At 33.6% G+C, this 22,398-nt stretch overlaps 2 protein-coding genes across 2 annotated transcripts; one reads left to right on the top strand and one right to left on the bottom strand.

The window, feature by feature from the left end:
* The first annotated feature begins 3,750 nt into the window (after positions 1 to 3,750).
* On the top strand, positions 3,751 to 5,124 carry LOC25481341 (CASP-like protein 2C1). Its single transcript, XM_024774154.2, has 4 exons — positions 3,751 to 4,075; positions 4,169 to 4,313; positions 4,579 to 4,828; positions 4,892 to 5,124. Coding segments are annotated over exons 1-4 (555 nt in total). The 5' UTR covers positions 3,751 to 3,917; the 3' UTR covers positions 4,894 to 5,124.
* A 15,435-nt stretch (positions 5,125 to 20,559) lies between these two features.
* Positions 20,560 to 21,580, bottom strand: LOC11446043 (zinc finger protein 2). Its single transcript, XM_003610092.4, has one exon. The coding sequence runs from the start codon at positions 21,419 to 21,421 to the stop codon at positions 20,912 to 20,914; it is 510 nt and encodes a 169-aa protein (XP_003610140.2). The 5' UTR covers positions 21,422 to 21,580; the 3' UTR covers positions 20,560 to 20,911.
* Positions 21,581 to 22,398: the final 818 nt, after the last annotated feature.

Raw genomic sequence — 22,398 nt, 5'->3', positions numbered from 1 at the left:
CCTTAGTCAGCCTTTTCTGAACCCTGCTTGTGAGCTAGGAGACCCCTTTTTGTACTTCTTATGTGTTTCCTTAGCTTGTATAACTCTTGTTTAGGTATCTAATCCTACTTTAAACATAATGATGAATGGTTTGGTTGATTCCTATGAATTTTTGGAGATGTTGAAATGTGTGAACTAGGTGAATGAACATGTTGCATTAAGAGAAGTGATGAGTCATATTAATATATATGTAATAGTAGAGTTGTATGTAGATATACACTGGTTGGGTAGTTGCATAATCATCAAGTGGGAGAGCTTCGGCTCTGGAACGCTTCGTCGTTCAAAGCGGTGGAGCACTAGTTGTTCAAAGCGGTGTGGAGCGGTGAGGACTTAGGTCCTGTTGAGAATGCTTTAACCATTCGACAGCGGTGTGGGTCACGGCCCTGAATTACGGTACCACATGCATATTTGCATTTATTGAGGAGTTCTAGATGGGGATGTCGTGTCATAACATGAGTTGCATTTTGTTGATTGGATTCTATTATGAATGACTGTTGTTGATGATAAATAATTATGCTTATTGAATAATCTTTGATATTGTAAGGTGTTAGATTTTCAATTGATGTTTTTATATATTATTTTTATTGATTGAGAATCTCACCCCTTCTGCTTGAAAATGTTGCCCTTCCTATGGGTAACTTGCAGGTGATCCTGAGTAGTAGGTGGTGGCTCAAAGTGTCTAGGGCTCTGATACGTGGGATGGGATTTTATTGTTTTATTTCATTCTATGTATCAAATTTTGGTTAATGATGTTGTAGCCCTACGATTTATGAATTATTTTGGTTGGGCTTTTATGCCAAGATATTGTTTGGAGTTTTAAATAGTTGTTGACGTTTTCAATGATAATATTCCGCTGCATATTAAACGACGATTTTCTTTGGATATTTTATAAATAGATTTTTATATTCTATTTCAGAAATTTGAAAATGAAGTGTGACATGCCCATGTGGATTTTATGACTCTGATGTATGTTTATTTATTTAAAATAAAGTATATATGGGAATGGGGTGTTACATAATACATAGTTAGTTTGGGACGGAATATAATTAAATTTTTAAAAGTACAAAAGCTATTTTTTTAATAAAAAAAGTTAATGAGTGTCCTTAGGGCATTGCTTAGTAATCTTAAATATTGAACTTTTTCTAATTGAGTCATGTTAACCGGTGCTTCTGGGACACTGGTTAAGGAAATTAAAAAGGAAGGTTTTAAAGTAAAAATAACATTTTTTATGCTTTTAATGAGTTGCTATCACACGTTCCAATGCAATACTTACTAAATTTGATTCCTTAACTATTTAACATTTCTCTTTCTAATTTTCACCTAGTCAATATATTGAAAATTGAAAATTTTTAACATTTTTAAAGTATAATTTTTTCATTAACATATGTCTTTTAAGACACATAACCAAGATCCTATTTTATATAGTATAAAACAGATTTGATAATTAACAACAACATATTTAGAGTATCAATTCAATTAATAGGGGCTCCCTCGCTTCATCATTTAAAAATAGATACACAAAAAATATAGAATTTGAGTTCTATTAACAAGTAAGTCTTACTATTATTAATTATTTTTAAATTTTATTGTATTTTTATTTCTTTAAATAAAAAAAATCAAGGAGTGCTGAAGGATTTAGTATTTTGATGAATGCGGTGGTGGGGGCTGATATGTACCACGGTTTTGGTGTTGGAAACGGGAGTGTTGTTCGTGCCACGCACCTTCAGTTTGCGGACGACACTCTTATTATTGGTGAAAAAAGTTGGCTGAATGTGCGAACTATGAGGGCGGTGTTGCTCTTGTTTGAGGAGATATCTGGTCTTAAAGTAAATTTCCATAAAAGTATGTTAACGGGAGTGAACATCTCTGATTATTGGTTAGCGGAGGCCTCGGCGTTGATGAATTGTCGTAGAGCTAGTTTTCCTTTTGTTTATTTGGGAGTGCCCATTGGTGGGGACCCAAGAAAGTTAAGCTTTTGGAAACATGTCAATGATCGTATTGTGGGTCGCCTGTCGTCATGGAACAACAAATTTCTATCTTTTGGTGGCCGTCTGGTTCTTCTAAAATTTGTCTTGTCCTCTCTTCTGGTTTACTTTCTTTCCTTTTTCAAAGCCCCTGCAGGTCTAATTTCTTCTATTGAATCTATATTTAAAAGATTTTTTTTGGGGGAGTGGTGAGGAAAATAGGAAAATAACTTGGATTAAATGGGATACAATTTGTTTATCTAAGGCGGAAGGGGGTTTGGGGGTAAGGAGGATGGGAGCTTTTAATGTTTCTCTGTTGGGTAAATGGTGTGTGGGAAAAGGAGAGTACGGTGAGGGATATGGAGAGGCGTGGTTGGGGGTTTGATGGTGGGGCATGGGTGTGGAGACGTCAATTAGGGAGTGTTCTCTGTTATTATATAACATTTTTTTGCAGGAAACTGTTCATGACAAATGGCGGTGGCTGTTAGATCCCATTCATGGTTACTCGGTGAAGGGAGCCTGCACCTTTTTGACAAGCAATGGCGTTAGGTCTAGTGTTGATGATGTTTGGCATAAGCATATTCCCTCAAAGGTTTCTTTGTTGGTGTGGCGTCTACTTCGTAACCGAATTCCAACTAAGGACAACTTAGAGCATAGGGGCGTTCTAAATTCGGCTGACACATCTTATGTGTTTGGGTGTGATTCAAGAGAGTCGGCGGAGCATCTTTTTCTTCATTGTTCTATGGCTGGTTATCTGTGGGCTCTTATAAGCAATTGGTTAGGTATTTCTTTCGTGCATGCTGGTGAACTTCGACAATACTGTCTCCAATTCACTAAGATGGCGGAAATGCCACTTCTCACATATTATTTTTTCAGGGTTATTTGGTTTGCCACTATTTGGGTGATTTGGAAGGAAAGGAATAATTGGGTTTTTCAAAATACCGGTACCGAACTTTTCAACCTCATAGAAATTGTAAAACATTATTCTTTTTTATGGTTGAGGTCTAAACAGGTGGCTTTTGCTTACTCTTTTTATGATTGGTGGAAACATCCTATTCATTGTATGGGTGCTATGTTGTAATTAGGTGGGTTTGGTGGTGCTCAGTTTGTTGGCATCATGACTTTGTAAATTTTTAACCGATGCTCCCCCTTTGCACACCTTGTGCAGGGTGATCATTGTTGTTTGAGTAATATAATTCCATTTTGATTTGTTCAAAAAAAAAAAAAGGAGATCTAAAATGTAAAAGATCTTGACTCAAACAGAACGGGGTTTTCTCATAATTGAAAACTATACTTTGTATTTTTTTTTAAAGAGAAACCCATACGTTCTAGTATCTTATACTACATTATACACAATTTTATTATATATATTTTTGACTCAACAATTATATATTTATCTTTTCCTTCAAAAAAAAATTATATATTTATCTTTTGAGTAAAAATTTGTATATTTTATTATTATACATACTATAGAGGTAAAGTACTTAAAAGAAATAAACATTATTTTTACAATATCTTAAAATATCTTTAAAAATAAAAAACAGATTGAAAAAAATATTTTTCAATTAAAAGAAAAACAATTAATCAAAACTAAATTTTTTTATTTCTCTGTTAGTCTCTTTAAGCTCTCACATCTGTACGCTACTTTCAGAGTAGTACATTCAATGAAACGTGTAAGCAATTAAACACCATTAATAGGGATTAGGTAGCTGTTGAGAATATTGATATATATCCACCATACCCGTGGATTAATTCTAACCAGTAATGTAGTGTCACCCATTTTGGAGGCACTGTATATGCCATATCTTACATTCCATAAATGATCTCCAATTGGCACTAAAATTTAGAATACTAGACATTTTTTATTTTTTTTGAAAGGATATAGGAGTACTGACAATTTTTATCTCTGAAGAAATGGAATTCCGAATGGCAAAAGGAGAAGTTTTGCTAAGAGTTTCAGCAATATTGTTCTTAGTATCAACAGCTTGTATAGTTGCTTTTGATACTGAAACAAAGGTTGTAATATTAATGATTAAGAAGAAAGCTACTTACAAGGACTTGGATGCTCTCAAGTAAAATTCTTCTTCTTTATTTGTCTGTTCTCACATTTTATGTTGAAATATGTACCATGATCTTGAATTAGGAATTTTTGTATGTTTTTTTAGGATCTTGTTGTATGTGACATCTGCAGCTGCTGGGTATAACATGCTTCAATTATGCAAACACTCTTTCTCAGCTTGTTCTACAATACGGAACTTCAATGATTCTTATTATATGCACATGGCTTGGATTAGTTTCTTACTAGATCAGGTAAATTAACTCTTTATTTAGTTGAGAATACATATTATATATATTAAACTTGGTTATACATGATAATATAAGGTATTTCCCCTTCAAAAATAGAGTATCTCATATTCTTGAAATAAAAAAATTGTAATGATCTTTTGATTAAAGTAGTTAGGATTAAAGTCAATATTTGTAATGATCTTTTGATTAAAATTGATACCTAACGGTGCATATGAATTAAATCATTGATTGAAATAATCATTTGACAAATCTTGGTTTTTAATAACAGATTGTTGTGTACTTGACATTCGCCACAAACACTTCAGCATTTGAAGCCTGTCTTTTTGCACTAACTGGATCAGAAGCATTCCAGTGGATGAAAGTATGCAACAAATTCACCAGATTCTGCTACCAAATTGGAGGGGCAATATTATGCTGCTATATAGCATCCATTTTAATGGCTATGATATCAACTATCTCAGCTTACAAAGTATTAAGAATGTACTCTCCAAAGAGGTTCCTGCGTTTGAAGGGAAAATGACCAATTACTTTTCAATGCATAATTGAAATTGGTAATTGTATATGTGTCAAATTTACCACAAGAAGTAAAAAATGAAAAAGATGAAGAAATGAACGTGTGCAAGCAAGAGGGATAGGTACACATAGCTAGTTGCATTTATTGTCGGTTCCTAATATTGTTTGAATTTGTCTCTTCTCCTCCTTTTTTATTTTTTTAATTTGTACAAAAGTATTATTTGAATATTCAATTTAATTAATGCAAGTTTTGTTTCCTCTGTTGAATAAAAACAAGAGAACTGCTCCTCTCCTTAGAGTTAACATCTGTGCGACATTTTTAAGTTAGAGTTGATTCTCGTTGATGTTTTTAAGTTCGGTTCAATCATTTTTTAAATTATTTCAACAGATTTTAAAAGGGTCAGCAAGATTTAACTATAACTTAAAAATATCGAGTGAGGGTTAACTCTAGCTGAGTTAAAGAAATAAGTAATTTTAACAGGAGAAGAAAAATTACTGAAATACCTAAAAGATCCGATCCAGACTCAATTGACCCTAGGTTAGAGAGAAATAAATAAGTCAGAAAAGGGATACATCTTCTAACGACACCCCTTCTAGATGAGTCAAAGCATGAAAGCATATTTAGCAAAAGAGTGGGTCAAATTGTTACTCATTATCTTAGTATGGTTAAGAGATAGATCTAGGGAAGTTCTTTTAAATAAATTGTAGACTTAATTGCACTTTTGGACCCTTATCTTTTCAAAAGTTGCGTTTATGGCCCTCTAACTAATTTAAATACAAAACAGCCCCCTATGTTTTGATTCTTTGGCAGTTTTGGACCCTCAGTCCATTAGTGAGGTGCCACGTGTATTATTTAGGGGGCCACGTGGCACCTCACTAATGGACTGGGGGTCCAAAACTGCCAAAAAATTAAAACATAGGGGATTGTTTTGTATTTAAATTAGTTATGGGTCATAACCGCAACTTTTGGAAAGATAGGGGTCCAAAAGTGCAATTAAGCCTAAATTGTAATAACTTTATTAATGGGTAAGTTCCCAAAGAGACAAGCAAATCAGGCTATTCACTCTCTTGTGTCTAAATTGTATGTTTGTCTTACTATTTTGGTCAAATGCATCTAAAAGTCCTTTAAGTTTTTCGTTTTTACCAAAGTGGTCCTTTAAGTTTCAAAAGTCCAAAACAAGTCCTTTTAGTTTTTGAATCGTTTCAAACAAGTCATATTGTAGATAGCATAGTTGGTAATTGTTTTCTTGAACTCATCTTTGGTACCAAATATGGCTCCTAACACCCTCTTAAAATTAGTCATCTTTTTAGACATGACAAATGGTGGATAATGTTATTTGTTGCTAACATCTGAATTATCACCATCATCCTCTAAAAGGACTTGTTTGAAACGATTCAAAAACTAAAATGACTTGTTTGAGATTTTTGAAACTTAAATGACTTGTTTGAGACTTTTGAAACTTAAAAGACCACTTTGGGAAAAACAAAAAAATTAAAGAACTTTAGATACATTTGACCTACTATTTTTAATTGTGTTTCACTCTGGATTAAGGACCTTATTTTGAATGAGATGCAATGAGTAATTTCTCTTCAATTTTTTTAACAACAACTTTTATTAATTAAGCAACAATAGGTATAAGTGGTATTAGACCCATCAACGTGATCCTTAAAAAAAACGAATGAATATAGATACAAAACTTTTTTTATTTCCCTTTGCAAACCTAGAACCAGCATACCATTGTCCAACTCGAGAATAAAATCCTTTTGTAAATCGTAACCCTAAAATTGTACCATGGATTATGCTATTAGCGCATCAAAGATGAGAGGAAGTTGTCAGAACTAAGCATCAGTGAAGCATCCTTTTGAGTCTCTAATGACGCAATCGTAGACCCTGATCATGAGAGGAATTGCGGCATCAACAGTTATCTTGTATTGTCATTGGGAGGAGGCAACCATCAAAACCAAATTACAGCGATCAGGTGTCGAAGTAGAAGACAATGAAGGAGGCGATTGGGCTTTTGCTGCATCTCTGGATAGCTACTCAGATAGCTCATCACCTTCATCATGGATCTCTTGATAGATATTTGCTTCCACTCAAAACAATTTTGATTTTTAGCCCACCGTATGCTATAAATAATAGTCGAGATAATGTCTCCTTAAAAAAAAAAAAATAGTACATATTAAAGAACAACGAATATATCTCAATATCTGGGAAAGGAGCTTGTAAAAACATGATCTAAATCCTTCAAAATAACATGATCTACATTTTTCGCTTTTGAATTGCACCTAGGACATATTAAAGAACAATGAATACCTCTCTTTGTGAGGTTATGGATTATTTTTAGCGGGAACGGAATTGTTATATATACGCCAAAACATATGATTGTATTTTGTTTGTGTAGAATGTAAGGAGTAAAATTGAGATTTAGGGTTTGTTTGCGAGTTGAATTTTGGAGGACAAATTATAATATGAAATATATATATATATATATATTGTGAGGTATATAGCCCTCCAAAACCCTCCAAAAACCAAGAGAAACTGTGAGGTATGAGTGTTAAGGATTGAGGTAGTAGATTTTTAAACTTTCGTTTGCACCCATGTTCTTTCTTTAGCTTGCATTGATGGGCCCTAATGTTCGTTTGATATACATTGAAGAGATAGTTTCAACACTCTTTTTTTTCTTTCCTCATTTCTGTTTTTAGAAAGTGTACAACAAGAACAACAATCAACCCCTGAAAACAACAATCAAGTATCACTAAGATCAACTATCACGACGAAAAAAATTAAACGATAATTTTTTTTATCTAATGTGATCACATTTTCCTCACTCCTCAACCTCATCGTCAATTCCATCTTCTAGTCTCCCGTCAGTCAACATACACTTACATACTCAAAAGTATAAAATGAGTGGAGTATAATAATTCAAATGCTTAAATAACCAACTCATTCAACATTTTTATTAATAACACAAACACATAATCATCTATTGAAGTTGAATTGGTGCACCACATTGCCAAGGTTTCAATCTATCGAAAGTGTATATGTGTTGGGTACCCTTATGCTACGAGCTAGCTTTAGGAGTAAAACCTAACCTCATTTAATATGTTATCCAAGACATATTAAGGATGACTCTAAAAAAAAAAAAGACATGTTAAGGATGACAATGTTGAAATTGGACATATGATCCATGCTAAACATGAGGGTGGATAGTGAAGTTGCACTAGAGTCACACACTGCTAAGGTTCGTAGCTGTTTAATGTATATTGGTCACCATCATCCTTTGAGAAGTGGGATTCAAATCCATTTAATATCATCAATTACTTCATGATTGAATTCAACTAACTTGGGGTTAATACATATAGAGAACCTACTTGGTACGTCACAATTGAAGAGTCTCACATGGTGACTTAATATTCAACAAAAATGTTTCATTGATTGATAACTCTTCCATATGTAGGTTTTCAACGTCTTAATTTTGAGGTCATTATTTGTGTTAAGCTATCATATGTTTTAGTTAAACTTGGAATCATTTGAATAAAATTGTGGTCTTGTAATTCTTTATTCAATTCGGTATTTTTCTTTCAATTTCTCCCTAACGAGACAATTCTTATAATGTTATTTTTCTTCATGCGTTTAACTAAGTGGATTGATCGTGAGAAGTGGAAGACGTTCCTACGAAAATCACTGAATAAGTCATTGATGTAAAACATAATGATAGAAGCATGTCAAACTACACTTGAAAAACTCTAATTCTGTCTAATCACACCTACAAATTGTAAGTGCAACCCAAGCATAATTAACGTGAAGAAACATCCATTTAATAAAAAAACACGACTATGATGGAAAGGAAATCAAGTCTTCTAGGAAACGGAATTAGGGGAGAGGAAAACACAAATTTTGAAAAAGAGGAACATAATCTAGATTATATCTTCACATGAAGAAACATCCATACAGATTCAACCAAACTAAACGAAAATGACATACTAATTAATAAATAAGTAAATAAATAAACTAAATTAAAGTGGAATCATTTTGACATGTAATATGCATGGTCTTATTTCTTGTTGGATACAGCATTTCTTTGTTCCATCACCACACTAGCTAGTAAAAAGCAAATTAAAGGGATATGATTTATAACCTTTTAGTGTCCATTACGTGTTAAATTCTTTGGTTATTGTTTCACTGAACATGATTCATGAGTTAGTTTGACTAGGAAAAGCATCTAAAAAGATTGAAACCATTAATATGTTGTAGAAACGAAAACACTATCCCAAGCAATTTAGTTTTCTTATTATTTTTATTTCAGCTCAATTTTAATAATTTCTGTTTTATTTTATGTTTTGGATTTTCGGTCCATTAGAGTTTCCTTAATATTTAAATACTTCAGTTCTAGTTATAGAGATAAATTTTTCATTCAATATATTTTTAGAGAGTTTTCTCAATTTCTGGTGGATTCTAAAACCCCATTTTCACAGGTTTGACGCTTGTAAACTTGTTTTTTTACTCTATCTAGGTTTAGCGTTTGCTAAGCTATGCTTCTGATTGCGTCACATGCCGACTTGCAAATTGAACATAAAATTTAGGCTTAAATATGCATTTCATCTCTGCAATTATAGGTCATTTGATTTTTCATCTCTGAACTTACTAATCCTCCCATTTTGCCCCTGCAAATATTAATCATTTGAAATTTGTTCCTAATCACATTTTTTTGATGAGGTGGATATTGATTAGTGATGTGGCACACGCTGACTGGGAAAAGATGAAGCCACGTCATCAAATTAAACCTGAAGGGACCATTTTGCCCTTAATAAACACATAATAGTGTGAAATGACATAATTGCCTTTCCATTCTTCTTCTTCAAATCCCACCGGCCAAAATATATGAGGTTTTCGCTGTAACAATGTTAATTTTTCACGGATTCCAGTGATTGAAGTTGATGACAGAAAACAAATTTCTTTGTTTGCGATGATTCTTACTCCTTCTAATGTGAACACCTGCACCGGCACTCCTCCTCTGTTGCGGTACGAATCGAACAACACGGCGGATTTCGTTGAACATTGCACCTCTAGCATTCTTCATAAAAACAACCAAATCACCAGCAACAAGCTTCTCAGCGTAGGAAAAATCCGACGGTTGATCCATACTCTAATCCAACGGTCAACAGACGAAAAATCGAATGATTGATTCTGTCAATTGGAAGAGGTTAGGAAGAGGTTGGAGGTGGTTGTGTGGTGGAGAGATTGAACTTCATCTTCTCAAATCTTCCTTCTTCTCCATCCATCTGTAACCGCCACCGGCGACAACTTCCATTCACGTTGCTCGAAAATGAGAGATCCGGAACGGCTTCGTCTTGAGTGGAGAAAATGTTGCAGGAACACAAGTGAACTTCTAAGGACATTAGACTAGGGAATTTCGACTTCGGAGGTGTGGTGATAGTGAAACAAAGAGGGAGGGGGAGATGGAGTGGGTGGGTGATCGTGGTTGTGGTGGTGAAATGAAGGGAGAGGTGAAACAGAGGGAAAGCGAGGCAGGGGGTGACGAAACTATTTCTTTGGTGAAAGTTGAAAAACAGTGGAGGAGGGGGCCATGAATCTTGGTCGGTGGTTGGGTGGGGGTGGTGGTGGGAGAGAAGAGAGAAGGAAGAAGAAGGTAAAAGAGAAGAGGATGATTTTTGGTAAAGAAGGAGGCAGGGGTAATTTTGGAATTTCACATTTGTCTTTGTTCATTAAGGGCAAAATGGTATGTTCAAGTATATTTTGCTGAGTCAACACAATGGTTTCACTAATCACTGTCCACGTCAGCAATAAAATGTGATTAGGACTAAAACTCAAATGATTAATATTTGCAAGGGCAATTTGAAAGGATTAGTAACTTTAGGGATGAAAACTCAAATGGTCTATATTTGCAAAGATGAAAGACATATTTAAGCCTAAAATTTATATTAGAGATCATCTAGTCAAGTGATTGAACTCAAATGGTTAATAAACCTGTTAAAAGATGAATTGTTTTAGAAGAATTTGAGTTGAAAGCCTCATCAAAATAATCCAGAGGGTTAAGAGGGATTCAGACCTTAGTTGGCAAATAGGAACATAAAATTTGAAAGAGAGAACTAGTTAGGCAACTCTTTAATTCCTTCTCTATGTAACCCAGTTGGGTTGGTCTAGTGGTGTTGGTTTGGGACCTTGGAGTGTGATCTTCCTCAAAGTTTCAGATTCGATTCTCCCATGTGCCAATTTAGATGTGCTAGTTTAGCTTCTTAAAAAAAAAAATCCTGATTTGTGACAATTTTACCCTAAAATTGAAGTATAAAATTTAAAACCCGACTCCTTTTTTCTTCTTCCCATCCTATAATAATTGCTACATTTGTAAAATAAATTATCTCAAAAGAGAATCATAATTAGAATCAATAGGTGATTAAAAATTTATTAATTTCGTAAATTATGATTCTATTTATAAAATAGGCGATGTGTACATATTGAGTTCACTAAAGCATCCAAAGTGGATGTTCCTTTATAGATACATCAGATATAAGGTTTTTTTTAATGACAAATAAAATATATTAATGCACGTGGGGTATAAGGATACTTCAATCCATTATAAAAAAGACAACATAATAAATAAAGACACAACAGAGAAGTAAATGGCTTAAGAAAATTCAACCTCAAGAAGGCAATGCCATAGACCAACATTAACCAAAAGACTATCTAACCAAACAAAGAGAGGGTTTTACGTACTACCCCCACTCGTAGAAAGTTCAAGGAGACCCATAAGACTTACTCGAAAACCATTTTCAAAGATTGAAACTAACGCGATCCACTAATTGCTCAAAATTTGAGATCAACCAACCACTCTACAAAATACCAAACCAAAGCCAACAAAATCATGAATTGAGAGCCACTTCAAAAGGTGAAAAAAACTGAATAAGTTAGACGACATAATCTGCTCCCACCCAAACACGATAAAGACCTTATACAACAACACTTGAAGCAATAACTCACATGTTACTAAGAGATGGCTACAAAGGAAGCAATTTGCATGATCAACCTCGACGACAAAGGAAAGGCTGTTACCTTTAATGTTAGAGTTCGATAGCTTTTCCATCGTGGTGAGTTAGTTGCTAGGGTTTCATACGTTGAACATACTAAAAACTAACCCAAACGATTATCAAACCAATATTAATTAACCTCCTTAAAGGGTTAGAGACACGCCAACAATTATATTCATAAGGTCCCCTAGAAATTGTCCTTCCCAGACAAAAAGAGGTTTTCTTCATGTAATCAACCAAATTCAGTTCTCACCTTCTAACCAACCTGAAAGATTATGATTTGAGAAGTTTTGTGACAAATTTTCTCTGGGTTTTTCTTTTCACAATCCCCAAAATAGATTTAGTTGTAAAATAAATAGTAGTAGTAAAAATGAATGTGCAAAAAATCATTATTTTATGATTATTATTTGAAAATGGTTCTAAATGCCTACACAGTGTTAAGTCGAACAATGTCCATCTCAGTTGTATTTAACATTGAGATAATCCATAAAGGGCTTTAAGTAGATCCAAATTCCTTTATATGGGTCTCATATCATTCAAAAAAATATCTTCTAAAAAATGTAATAAATGAAAAAAACATCATAGCCTTTGTCAAAAACAACTACTGTAATGATAAAATCGGATAGTTTTCATCCCCATCTTTTCTTTTAGTGTAATAATTGTACACATTTGTTATCTCTCCTTTTATACATATTTTATTTTTGTTGTGTTAATGTTATTTTGAACTTTTTATGAAATTATATATGCCTCTTATGAATTTTAATTATAATATTTAAATATTAACATTTTAATATTTCAACTTATTTTATTTAAAATACTTTAATTATAACATTTTGAGCAAGATCTCCCACTGCCATTGCCACCAAACGAATGAGAGATAGAACTTATCAATAAAAAAAGAATGAGAGATAGAATATTTGGATGCGTAACCAAAAAACAAGAATATTTGGATGCTATTAAGGATCAAATTTAATATACCAGTCCTATCTCCAAAACTTACATACCCACTCTTTTAGGATCCAAGTCTTTTCTCTCAAGTGACGTTAAAAGTGTTGAAGTTGGTTTTAAAGTTGTTTGTTGTTAGTTCCGCTTAGGTTTTTATGTTGTTGAGTGTATAAATATACTTGAATTTTCTCATTCTTTGAGCTAACTTTTAGGATGAAATTCAAATCTATCTAATTTATAGTTTATAGTTTGTTTCACCAATTGGACTCAGGCCTGCGCTAGACGTGGCGTAGGGTATGTGAGTATGTCTTCACTTCAACATACATAATGTTAATAGTTTACCTACAATATTAATATTGACTGTTTTAAAATAATTCATAACACACCAAATACAGAGATAATAATAATTAAACATTCTAATTTAACAGATAAATACACGACCAATTAAATTATATTGATATCAATATCTTCATGTGACATGTTGAAAAAGAAATTTGCCGTAGGAAGTGATTTAAAAAGGCTAAAGTCCACAACGCACTTCAAGACGTAGCTTAACTGGAACAAGAAAAAGACTGAATTTGTTGCTTGATTTAAGCTAAACCGGGAAAAAAGAGATGTCTATCGCAAATTCGGTTTCTACCTTAAATAATGAAATGAAGATAAGTGTGATTGATTAAGCAAGGACCAAGTCGAGGACGCAAAGGACACTTAGTCAAGTAGTATTATCTATCTTTATGGACCACAAAATAGATTACCAGATAGTAATGATGGATTACTATGTGCTACTTAGGGGCATGAACTGATGGATTACAACCTTAAAGAGGAACCTAACATACCACCCTTGTTGAACTCTATAAACTCTTGAAATTATGGCCGACCATATCAACCCACATTCACGTTTTTAAAGTACATGACAACAGTCACTGTCCGTGTACACTATTGTTCAGTTCAAAACTCACTTTATAAAAATTTAATCGGTTCAAAACTTAATTCAAGTTCGTCACAATTTTTTCTACTTAAATTCGAATGGTTTCTTCCAAGTTTTATACACTCCAAAGTATTGAAATATGCCTTGAATTAGTGTTGGGAAAATGTTCCACATCGGATAATACGAAGAAATATGCAAAGACTTGCCATATAAATAAAAGTTTGTGTGTTAGTATTTCATGCACCAATGGTTAGTGGGTTTTGCTATAGCTAGCGTTACCTCTACTATTCAGTATCTGTAATTATCGATTATAGTGAATTCTTTTTAGTGGCTCTGCTTGTGGATTAGTCAGTACATTGTTGGATACCATCTTGTGTCATTTTTCATTTTGTCTTTTACTATATCGTTATTATTCTTGCGTCTTGTTATAACAAATTGGTATCAGAGCTGGTTTGAATTTGTTCAGGCGGAAACAATGGTTGGAGGTAAAAGTTTGAAAACAATGGTTGGAGGTAAAAGTTTGAAAGTCGACAAGTTCACTAGGAGGAATAATTTTTGTTTGTGACAGATCAAGATTCAGGCAGTGCTTAAACAGCAAGGTCTATGTACACCTTTGTTAAAGCCTGCACCAAACCCTCTATCTGCTGATATCGCCACTCTAAAGGAGAAGACACATTCTACGTTGCTCCTTGCTTTGGAAGATCATATCATCACTAAGGTTGCTGAAGAAGATACCGCTGCCGGTCTGTGGTGTAAGCTAGAGAGTATATACATGACGAAAAGCTTAACCAACAAGTTGCTCTTGAAGCAACGTCTGTTTAGTCTGTGTATGCATGAAGGTATGTCCCTGAGAGAACATCTAGATCAGTTGAATTCAATATTATTATATCTGCGTAATATTTATATTAAGATTGATGATGAGGATGTTGTCTTGATTCTGTTAGTTTCTTTACCATTGTCATATGAGAAATTTATGGAGTCTTTCATTAGTGTTAACAATTCATATTCTCTGGAAGAAGTTAGGTCTGACATTCACAGTAGAGATCTGCGACATAGTTGTAGTGACACTATTTAGGATGGTCAGGTTGTTGGGCTAGTAGCAAACAACAATCAGTGATATGGTAAATCAGGGGAAAATAAGTTCTCTAAGAAACCGCACAGAAGGGGTCTGACACCGAATGATATTTGCAATTACTGTAAGGAGAAAGGGCATATGCAACAACAGAAGGCATCAGGTACTGTCGTTGTTGCCGAGGATGGTACACATTCCGAAGAGGATATCGCCTTAGTTGTTGATGGCCACACACATTACACTGATGTGTGGGTTCTGGATTCCGGAGCATCTTATCATATTTGTCCTAGGGGAGAATGGTTTTTAACCTATGAGCAATTGGATGGTGGCAATATTGTTATGGCCGCTAGTTCTGCCTAGGTTGTTGGGATGTGCTCTATTAAGATTAGGACTCGTGATGGTAAATTATGTACATTGAACAAAGTTAGACTTGTTCCACACATGACGAGAATCTGAGTGATTTTGAAAGGTGTGAAGAGGGGTACTCTGTACTTTCTACAAGGTACTACGCTAACTGATTATGGTGTTGTTGCTTCCTTCGAGATTGACCAAGAAGATATGACGAAATTGTGGCATATGAGGCTTGGGCATATGAGTGAGAGGGGGATGCAAATTCTTGCTAAAGATAATCTTCTTTATGGACACAAGATAAAGGATCCTGGGTTATCTGAACACTATGCTTTTGGGAAACGACATCGCAATAAGTTTCTAAAAGTGATTCATAGAACAAAGGGCACACTAGATTACATCCACGATGATTGTTGGGAGCCTTCACGTGTGGAGTCTTTGGGGGGTCACAAGTACTTTCTGTCCTTGATTGATGATTATTCAAGGATGACCTAGATATTCATAATGAAGCATAAGAGTGATTCTTTCAAGAACTTCAAGCAGTATAACATATTAGTGGAGAATTAAACTAGTAAGAAGGTCAAGAGATTGTGAACTAATAATGGTTTGAAATTCTGTTGGTCTGAGTTTTATGAGTTTCGCAAGAGTGAAGGGATTGCAGGCATCATATGGTTAGAAATACACCTCAACATAATGGTGTAGCAGAACGTATGAATCAAACACTTCTGGAAAAAGCACGATATATGCTCTCGAATGTTGGGTTAACAAGAACGTTTTGGGCGGAAGCAGTTAATACAACATGTTATCTAGTAAATCGTGGACCTCACACAAGTATAAATCTGAAAACTCTCTATGAACTGTGGCCTGGGAAATCTGTTGATTACTCTAATTTAAGGGTTTTTGGTTGCACTGTCTATTATCATGTCAATGAGTGGAAGTTGGAGCGAAGAAAGGAGTATTTGTAGGCTATGGGGATGGTGTGAAATGATATAAGATTTGGTCCCCGTCTGAGAGAAGGGTTATTTTAAGTAGGAATGTTATCTTTGATGAAAATTACATTTTTAAACCAACTGTGAAGTTCACTATTCTAGACGACTGTGGTATTGAGAAGCAGGGGGCAGAGAGAAATTGAGGCTACTTGTGAAGCAGATGAGGGCTCTCCTCAGTCACATTCAGAGACAGAAAAATCAGTTGTTCCATTATCATCAAGAGAACATCACATTATAACTCTTAATCGCCCTAAAAGAACTAATTGCGAGGTACCTCGTACGAGGTATGGCTATGAGGACATGGTTTCCTATGCTTTACAGGTTGCAGAAGAAGTGGATCCTCATGAGCCATCCACTTTCGAGGTAAACAAAGTGGGTACAACAGACAACCCAACTGATATGTTTACCAAGCCGGTTCCGTAGAGCAAGATTCAACATTGTTTGAACTTGCTCAATGTTAGAAGTTGTTGATTGCCCTAGGAGGGGCAAGGCCTGAGGCAGAGTAGGCTCATCTGGGCATTCTGTGTAATGCATCTGCCACATCTGGTACGTCAAGTGCATCTGGTGCATCTGGTTATCAGGAGAAGATTCAAGTCACGATGGAGATTTGTTGAAATATGCCTTTAATTAATGTTGGGAAAATGTTCTACATCAGATAATATGAAGAAATATGCAAAGACTTGGTCATATAAATAAAAGTCTTGTGTGTTAGTATTTCTTGAATCAATAGTTAGTGGATTTTACTATAGCCAATGTTACCTATATTATTCAGTATCTGTAATATGTAATTATTGATTATAGTAAATTCTTTTCAATGGCTCTGCTCGTGGATTAGTCATTACATTGTTGGATACCACGTTAAATTTTGTGTCGTTTTTCATTCTGTCTTTTACCATTATTGTCATTATTCCCACTTCCTGTTATAACAAAATAAGTAGTGATGACAAAACGGACCCACCCACCTTCGTTTAATTAGTTTGCTCCATCTAAACCAGCTTAAAATGGGACGAAGCGAGCTGAGTCAAATTAGATGGTTGAGTCTAACATCTCATTGCGCCCGTTTAGTGCGGACTAATTAGTTGGCAGCCAACCCGCCAAACAAGACTGTTTTTTAGAGAAAAAATAACTTTTTTTATTGCATTTTTTACAACTTAATTGTTACAAAAAAAAAAAAAAAAAAAAAAAAAACTAAGTTGTTTTTATCGTAAAAGTATATGTAGCAATAAATTTGTGGTAAAAACAAGATAATTAGCATATTGTCGAATTCAACATCATACTTTATTGCAAAATAAAAAAAAATCCACCAATATAAAACAAATCATCAAAAAATAAATCCAACAGCCAAAATAAACTCACCAAATATGTTTTCTTATATACATATTCTTTTAATTGCTTCCCAATAGATATTTTGTCAACAACTCCACTTATTCATCATAAAAGGTGAATTTAACAACTAAATTACTTGACAAAAAAATATTTCATCAACAACAAGTGACGAAGGAAGAAACAATATTTAAAGGGGGCCGATTTATATAATACAAAAAAAAAAAAAAAAATTGTTAACAAAATATAAAGATAAGTAATTATGTATGAAAAAAATACTTTACTTTTTTTTTTGTCAGGTAGACCAGTGGTTAGAATTCATCTTTTCAAGGTAAATAAGTAGGGTGTCCGGGGTTCGAACCCCGGCCCTTGCATATGCTCATGGGGACGACTTTAATTTTTTATCGACATAGAATACTTGGACATTGCAACAAAAAAATTAACAATAACATTACAAATATACATAAAATGTCCTCGTGAGCATAGCTCAATTGGTATGAACAATGCATAAAATATGCTAGGAATCTGGATGTGCTATGTGCTTTTCCAAACACCCAGTGGAGGAGTATTTTTTAGTATGTTGTGATTTTATAACTTTTTTCCATTGTGTTTTACTCACTTCAATTAATTCTTGTACGTCGATTAGAGATATTATTCATAAGCAATATAGGTGCACAGAGAAAAGGCTTTGTCACCGTAAACAACATGTAATAAACTAATTTTATTTTAAACCAAGACAGGATAATATATTTATAAACCATAATTTTGAAGACAGTGAATTTGAACCTATCAACTTAACAATAAACGTCTATGTTTTATAAATTACCATTTTATGACTAAAATAACTAAAAGAACTGATATGATACACACATCAAACTTAAAGGACTCCATGATACATTTGATCTTAAATATAAAATGTAAAAGATGAATATTTCGGTACTTTGTGTTGGAAATCAAGTGTGAGTGATAATGTCTCACATCGATTAGAAATGGAGCAAATGTTGAATATATAAAGAGGAGACCCATAAACTCATTGTTTTAAGCTTTTGGATAAGTGTGTGATGTCTCTCTCTCTTAACAGATCCTAGACGTTTAGCCCATTGCCGCTTCAAGCACTTCCCAGTCTCCCAGCATATTTCTATCTTCTATCGTGCTTGCTTCAATTGGCTTGTGTTGATTTTGATACACTTATTCCTCACTCTTTGCCTTTTGTTTTTATATGTGAAGCTTAATTTGTTCTTTCATTTACCTAACTAAAAAAACATTCTTCTTTAAGTCTAACGTTTTTTTATTGCTTGGATAAAATGTCTGTTGTGAATCCAGAATAGCAATATTAAATAAGATACGGACATTGTTTTTAAGTCTCAACGTTGATCAACATTTGCATATGTTTTATCAATACCGTCTTTAATTATTTATTACATAGAGAGAAGTATATGAAATGAGATATTAAATGAATGAGACTATAATTAAAAAATGATAAATTATTATATCAAAAGTAGTAATATTTATTGATTCATTTGATTTGTGTAAAATGTCAAAAAAATGACAATTAAAAAGGAACAAGGTACTATCATTTATGTATAGATACACCCAATATTAATTTTGCATATTCCAAGAAAAATCGATAGAATTAATAATAAGGGATGTGTTTGGAAAATGAATGATAAATGTTTATCAAAATTTGTAAAGAGATGTACAAGATAAACATATGTTACAAAACGCTCTTATGATTAAGAACGGAGAGAGAAGCGATTTGCTTTTCTTTTCACTTTGTAATGTCATTGTTGGGTAATGAGTGTTGTTTACGAGTAGAACGGAGAATCAACCATATTGAGGCAAGAGCAACCACATGAGTTGGACACCACATTTTCATTCAAAATCTTAAGGCATTGGGGGCTTATGCATCCTCTCACTTATATATTGCTACTTTTTCATCTAATGTTGGACTTCTACCTCACACTTGCTACACAACAATCTCCCTCTCAAGTGTGGGTCATCCATCCATTCATTTGTGTATGCCCCCTCAAATTGATGCTTTTTATATATACTTGCACCACCATGCTCAACAGGACATGTTGTCTCACCACCATGTCATGAAGACTTTCAACATAAGGAGCAGATCGAACCCTATACGTTGAACCATCAGCTCTGCGACCATGGTTTTGATAAAGATCATGTGATGTCCAATTCACTTTTATGGTTGCTCTTAGCTCAATGTAGATGATTCTTGGGACTCTCCTCATGACCTAACAGTGAGTAGCTTGGTAAAAAAAACAGGAAAAAGATACATTTTGGTAAGAAAGAAATGCATGTTAGAATCTATAAAAGGCTTAGATATTATAAATGTGTCAACAATGTAAGTACTGAACAAAGGTATCTTTAATTTCCACCAACAATACCATGTGATAAACTCTCAGAAACCTTAGTGCGCAGACCCAAGGCATCTTTAAATGGTACAATTTCTGCATAAAATCACAACGAAATTGAACCAATCCTATGTATGCATTACTGAGTAGTCAGCAACATTGCAGCAACATGACTCCATTGTAATACCATTTCGGTCGCAATTTTTTTAATTGTGTATGTACTCTTAAGTTGCAATTTATATGCAATGTAAGGTTTCTTACTCACACCTTAATACTTCAACAATCTTCTCCTCAAGTGCGAGTAAAATCATCGAGAAAACTCTGATCGATACAAGGAGTCAGTCATTTGTAACTCAAATCATTGGTTTCGATACTATTGTTGGATCGCGAGGAGAGTCTAAACACAGGAATATTATAACATATACGTGGTTTTGGACACCATGTTTACAAAAAATATTAAAGGGCAAGATATATACATCTCCTCATTTAAGTATCGCTCATTGCTCAACACACATATTCTAGCTAGTATTGGAAATCCTTAAAACCTTGCATGGAATTTTTATCATAACCTACTTAGCCTAAGGAATATAACCTGGTTTTTTTATCATATAGAGTAACAAACTTACAGTATTTGCTGTACATTGATTTTATCAGAAGCTATACGATCTCTTAAACAACATCTCAGATTTCAACAATATAGATATATTGCCATGCTTACAAGAACATACAATGAAAACCATAAATACAAAAACAGTCTTCAACATACTAGTATAAACCTAATATGTAACCTGAAACTCAGTTTCCTTTAACTTACCTTCTCAAGAAAAAGTGCCAGTTCACATATCCTCATATATCTTCTAAAAATTGACACTTCAAATAATTGTTATAGCCTTAAGCACCTTCAATCAAACTATGTATATAAACTACTGAAAGAAGTTGAAGTAGCCACGGAAATTTAGAGACAGAAAAAATTTGTTTCTAATTTATTTCGGTGACCAATTTATTTTTCTCTGTCTCTAATTTCCGTTCTTAATTATTTCAACTTTTTCTAGTAACTTTAATGAATTTCAAAGCCTTAAGGACAAATCAAGTTGGCTAATATCCTCCTGAACATTTTCAGAATTACTATTATAACCCCTTGACCAAGAAGCCCCACCTTCCTTAGAATTACCATAACTAAACTGATCTTTTCTTCCACCATGCCTCATCACATGACCTTGTCTATAGTTGTTGTCAAGATGAGCATTTCCATGACTTCCAAGATGGTAATTAGTAGAAAAGTTTGAAGGGTGTTCTGGTAATTCAGCATAAGAAGATTGCATGGCTGAACTCATCTCCCTACTCTTCTTTGCAAGTGTCCTTTCAAGCTTGTGAGCATTTTGGTGTCCTCCCAAAGCTTGAGAGCTATAAAACTTTCTTTGACAATAGTTGCATGAGAATATCCTTTGCTCCATAGATGAAGATGATGATGAAGAAGAAGAAGAAGGTTCAAGAACAAGATCTAGATTCAGATGATGAATATTCTCATTATCTGGTTGGTTTAAGTGAAGAAAAGTATTAGGATGAAAATTATTCATGATTATAGCTATTGATTAAGAGAGAAAGAGAGATGAAAGAAGTTTTAGTGGTATAATGGTTTAAAAGTTGAAACTCAAAGTGTACTATATATGGAGGGGAATAGTGTGTGAATGTGAAACATAAAGAGTTTTAATTCAACTCAACTCAACTAAACTCAAGGGTTCATTGTTCCTTGCAAGACAGAAATAGTAGAAAAATAAGGGAGGGACATATATCTGCAAGATCAGTGGAGATCCTAAGAGGTTGTCGCCTTCATTAATGGCACAGTTTGGATCCTTTGTCGGTCGATGATCAAATGAAACTAAATTAATTAAAATATATAATTACCCAATATGAAGATTAATTAATTATCTGTATTGTTTTTTTGTCTTTGAAAATTAATGTATGATATTAATTACTAATTATTATTTAAGCATATATAGTGTTGTGAGTTGTGACCCTTATCAACAAGCAAAGTAGAGTTTGAACTTAAACCATGCAGTGTTCCATCAGATTTCCTTCTTTGGTATTGCAAAATAGACAAGATAAACCACCTTGACTAGACGAAATAGCGAACATGATTGAAGACCTTTTTTTGCATTTTGTCTTAAATCAAATTAAGGTGCACTACACCTATGTTTCACTACAAGATTGGACAATAATCACGTTTCAACAAGATCATTGGCTTAGATTGGACAATTTTTTAGAAATATTATTTGTTTTTACTTCTCGTATTCAAAGATCAAAAGAGTATTGTCTCCAGTCAAAATTATAAGTAAAAAATCATTTTTTTAGTAGGTTTATTAAGTAATTTTTGTATTTGATCTATAATATAGATCAATTATTCATCAGATACATCAATTATTCGATAAATTTTTAAAATTATTTTTTGCTTATAATAGTGATTAGAAGGAGTATATATTATCACTTTATCAAAATTACTGATGATTATTTTTGTTAGAAAAATAAGTATGTTAAATGAGATAATAAATAGTTA

The sequence above is a fragment of the Medicago truncatula genome, chromosome 4, assembly GCF_003473485.1.
Source record: "Medicago truncatula cultivar Jemalong A17 chromosome 4, MtrunA17r5.0-ANR, whole genome shotgun sequence".
NCBI lineage: Eukaryota > Viridiplantae > Streptophyta > Magnoliopsida > Fabales > Fabaceae > Medicago > Medicago truncatula.
The sequence above is the reverse complement of the archived record's forward strand: the minus strand, read 5'-3'. Positions and strand labels throughout refer to the sequence as shown.

Coding starts and splice junctions, on each gene's coding strand:
- LOC25481341 (XM_024774154.2), top strand. CDS start 3,918: ATGGAATTCCGAATGGCAAAAGGAGAAGTTTTGCTAAGAGTTTCAGCA. Junction 4,076..4,168: donor AAGGACTTGGATGCTCTCAA/GTAAAATTCTTC, acceptor ATGTTTTTTTAG/GATCTTGTTGTATGTGACAT. Junction 4,314..4,578: donor TTAGTTTCTTACTAGATCAG/GTAAATTAACTC, acceptor TTTTAATAACAG/ATTGTTGTGTACTTGACATT.
- LOC11446043 (XM_003610092.4), bottom strand. CDS start 21,421: ATGAATAATTTTCATCCTAATACTTTTCTTCACTTAAACCAACCAGAT.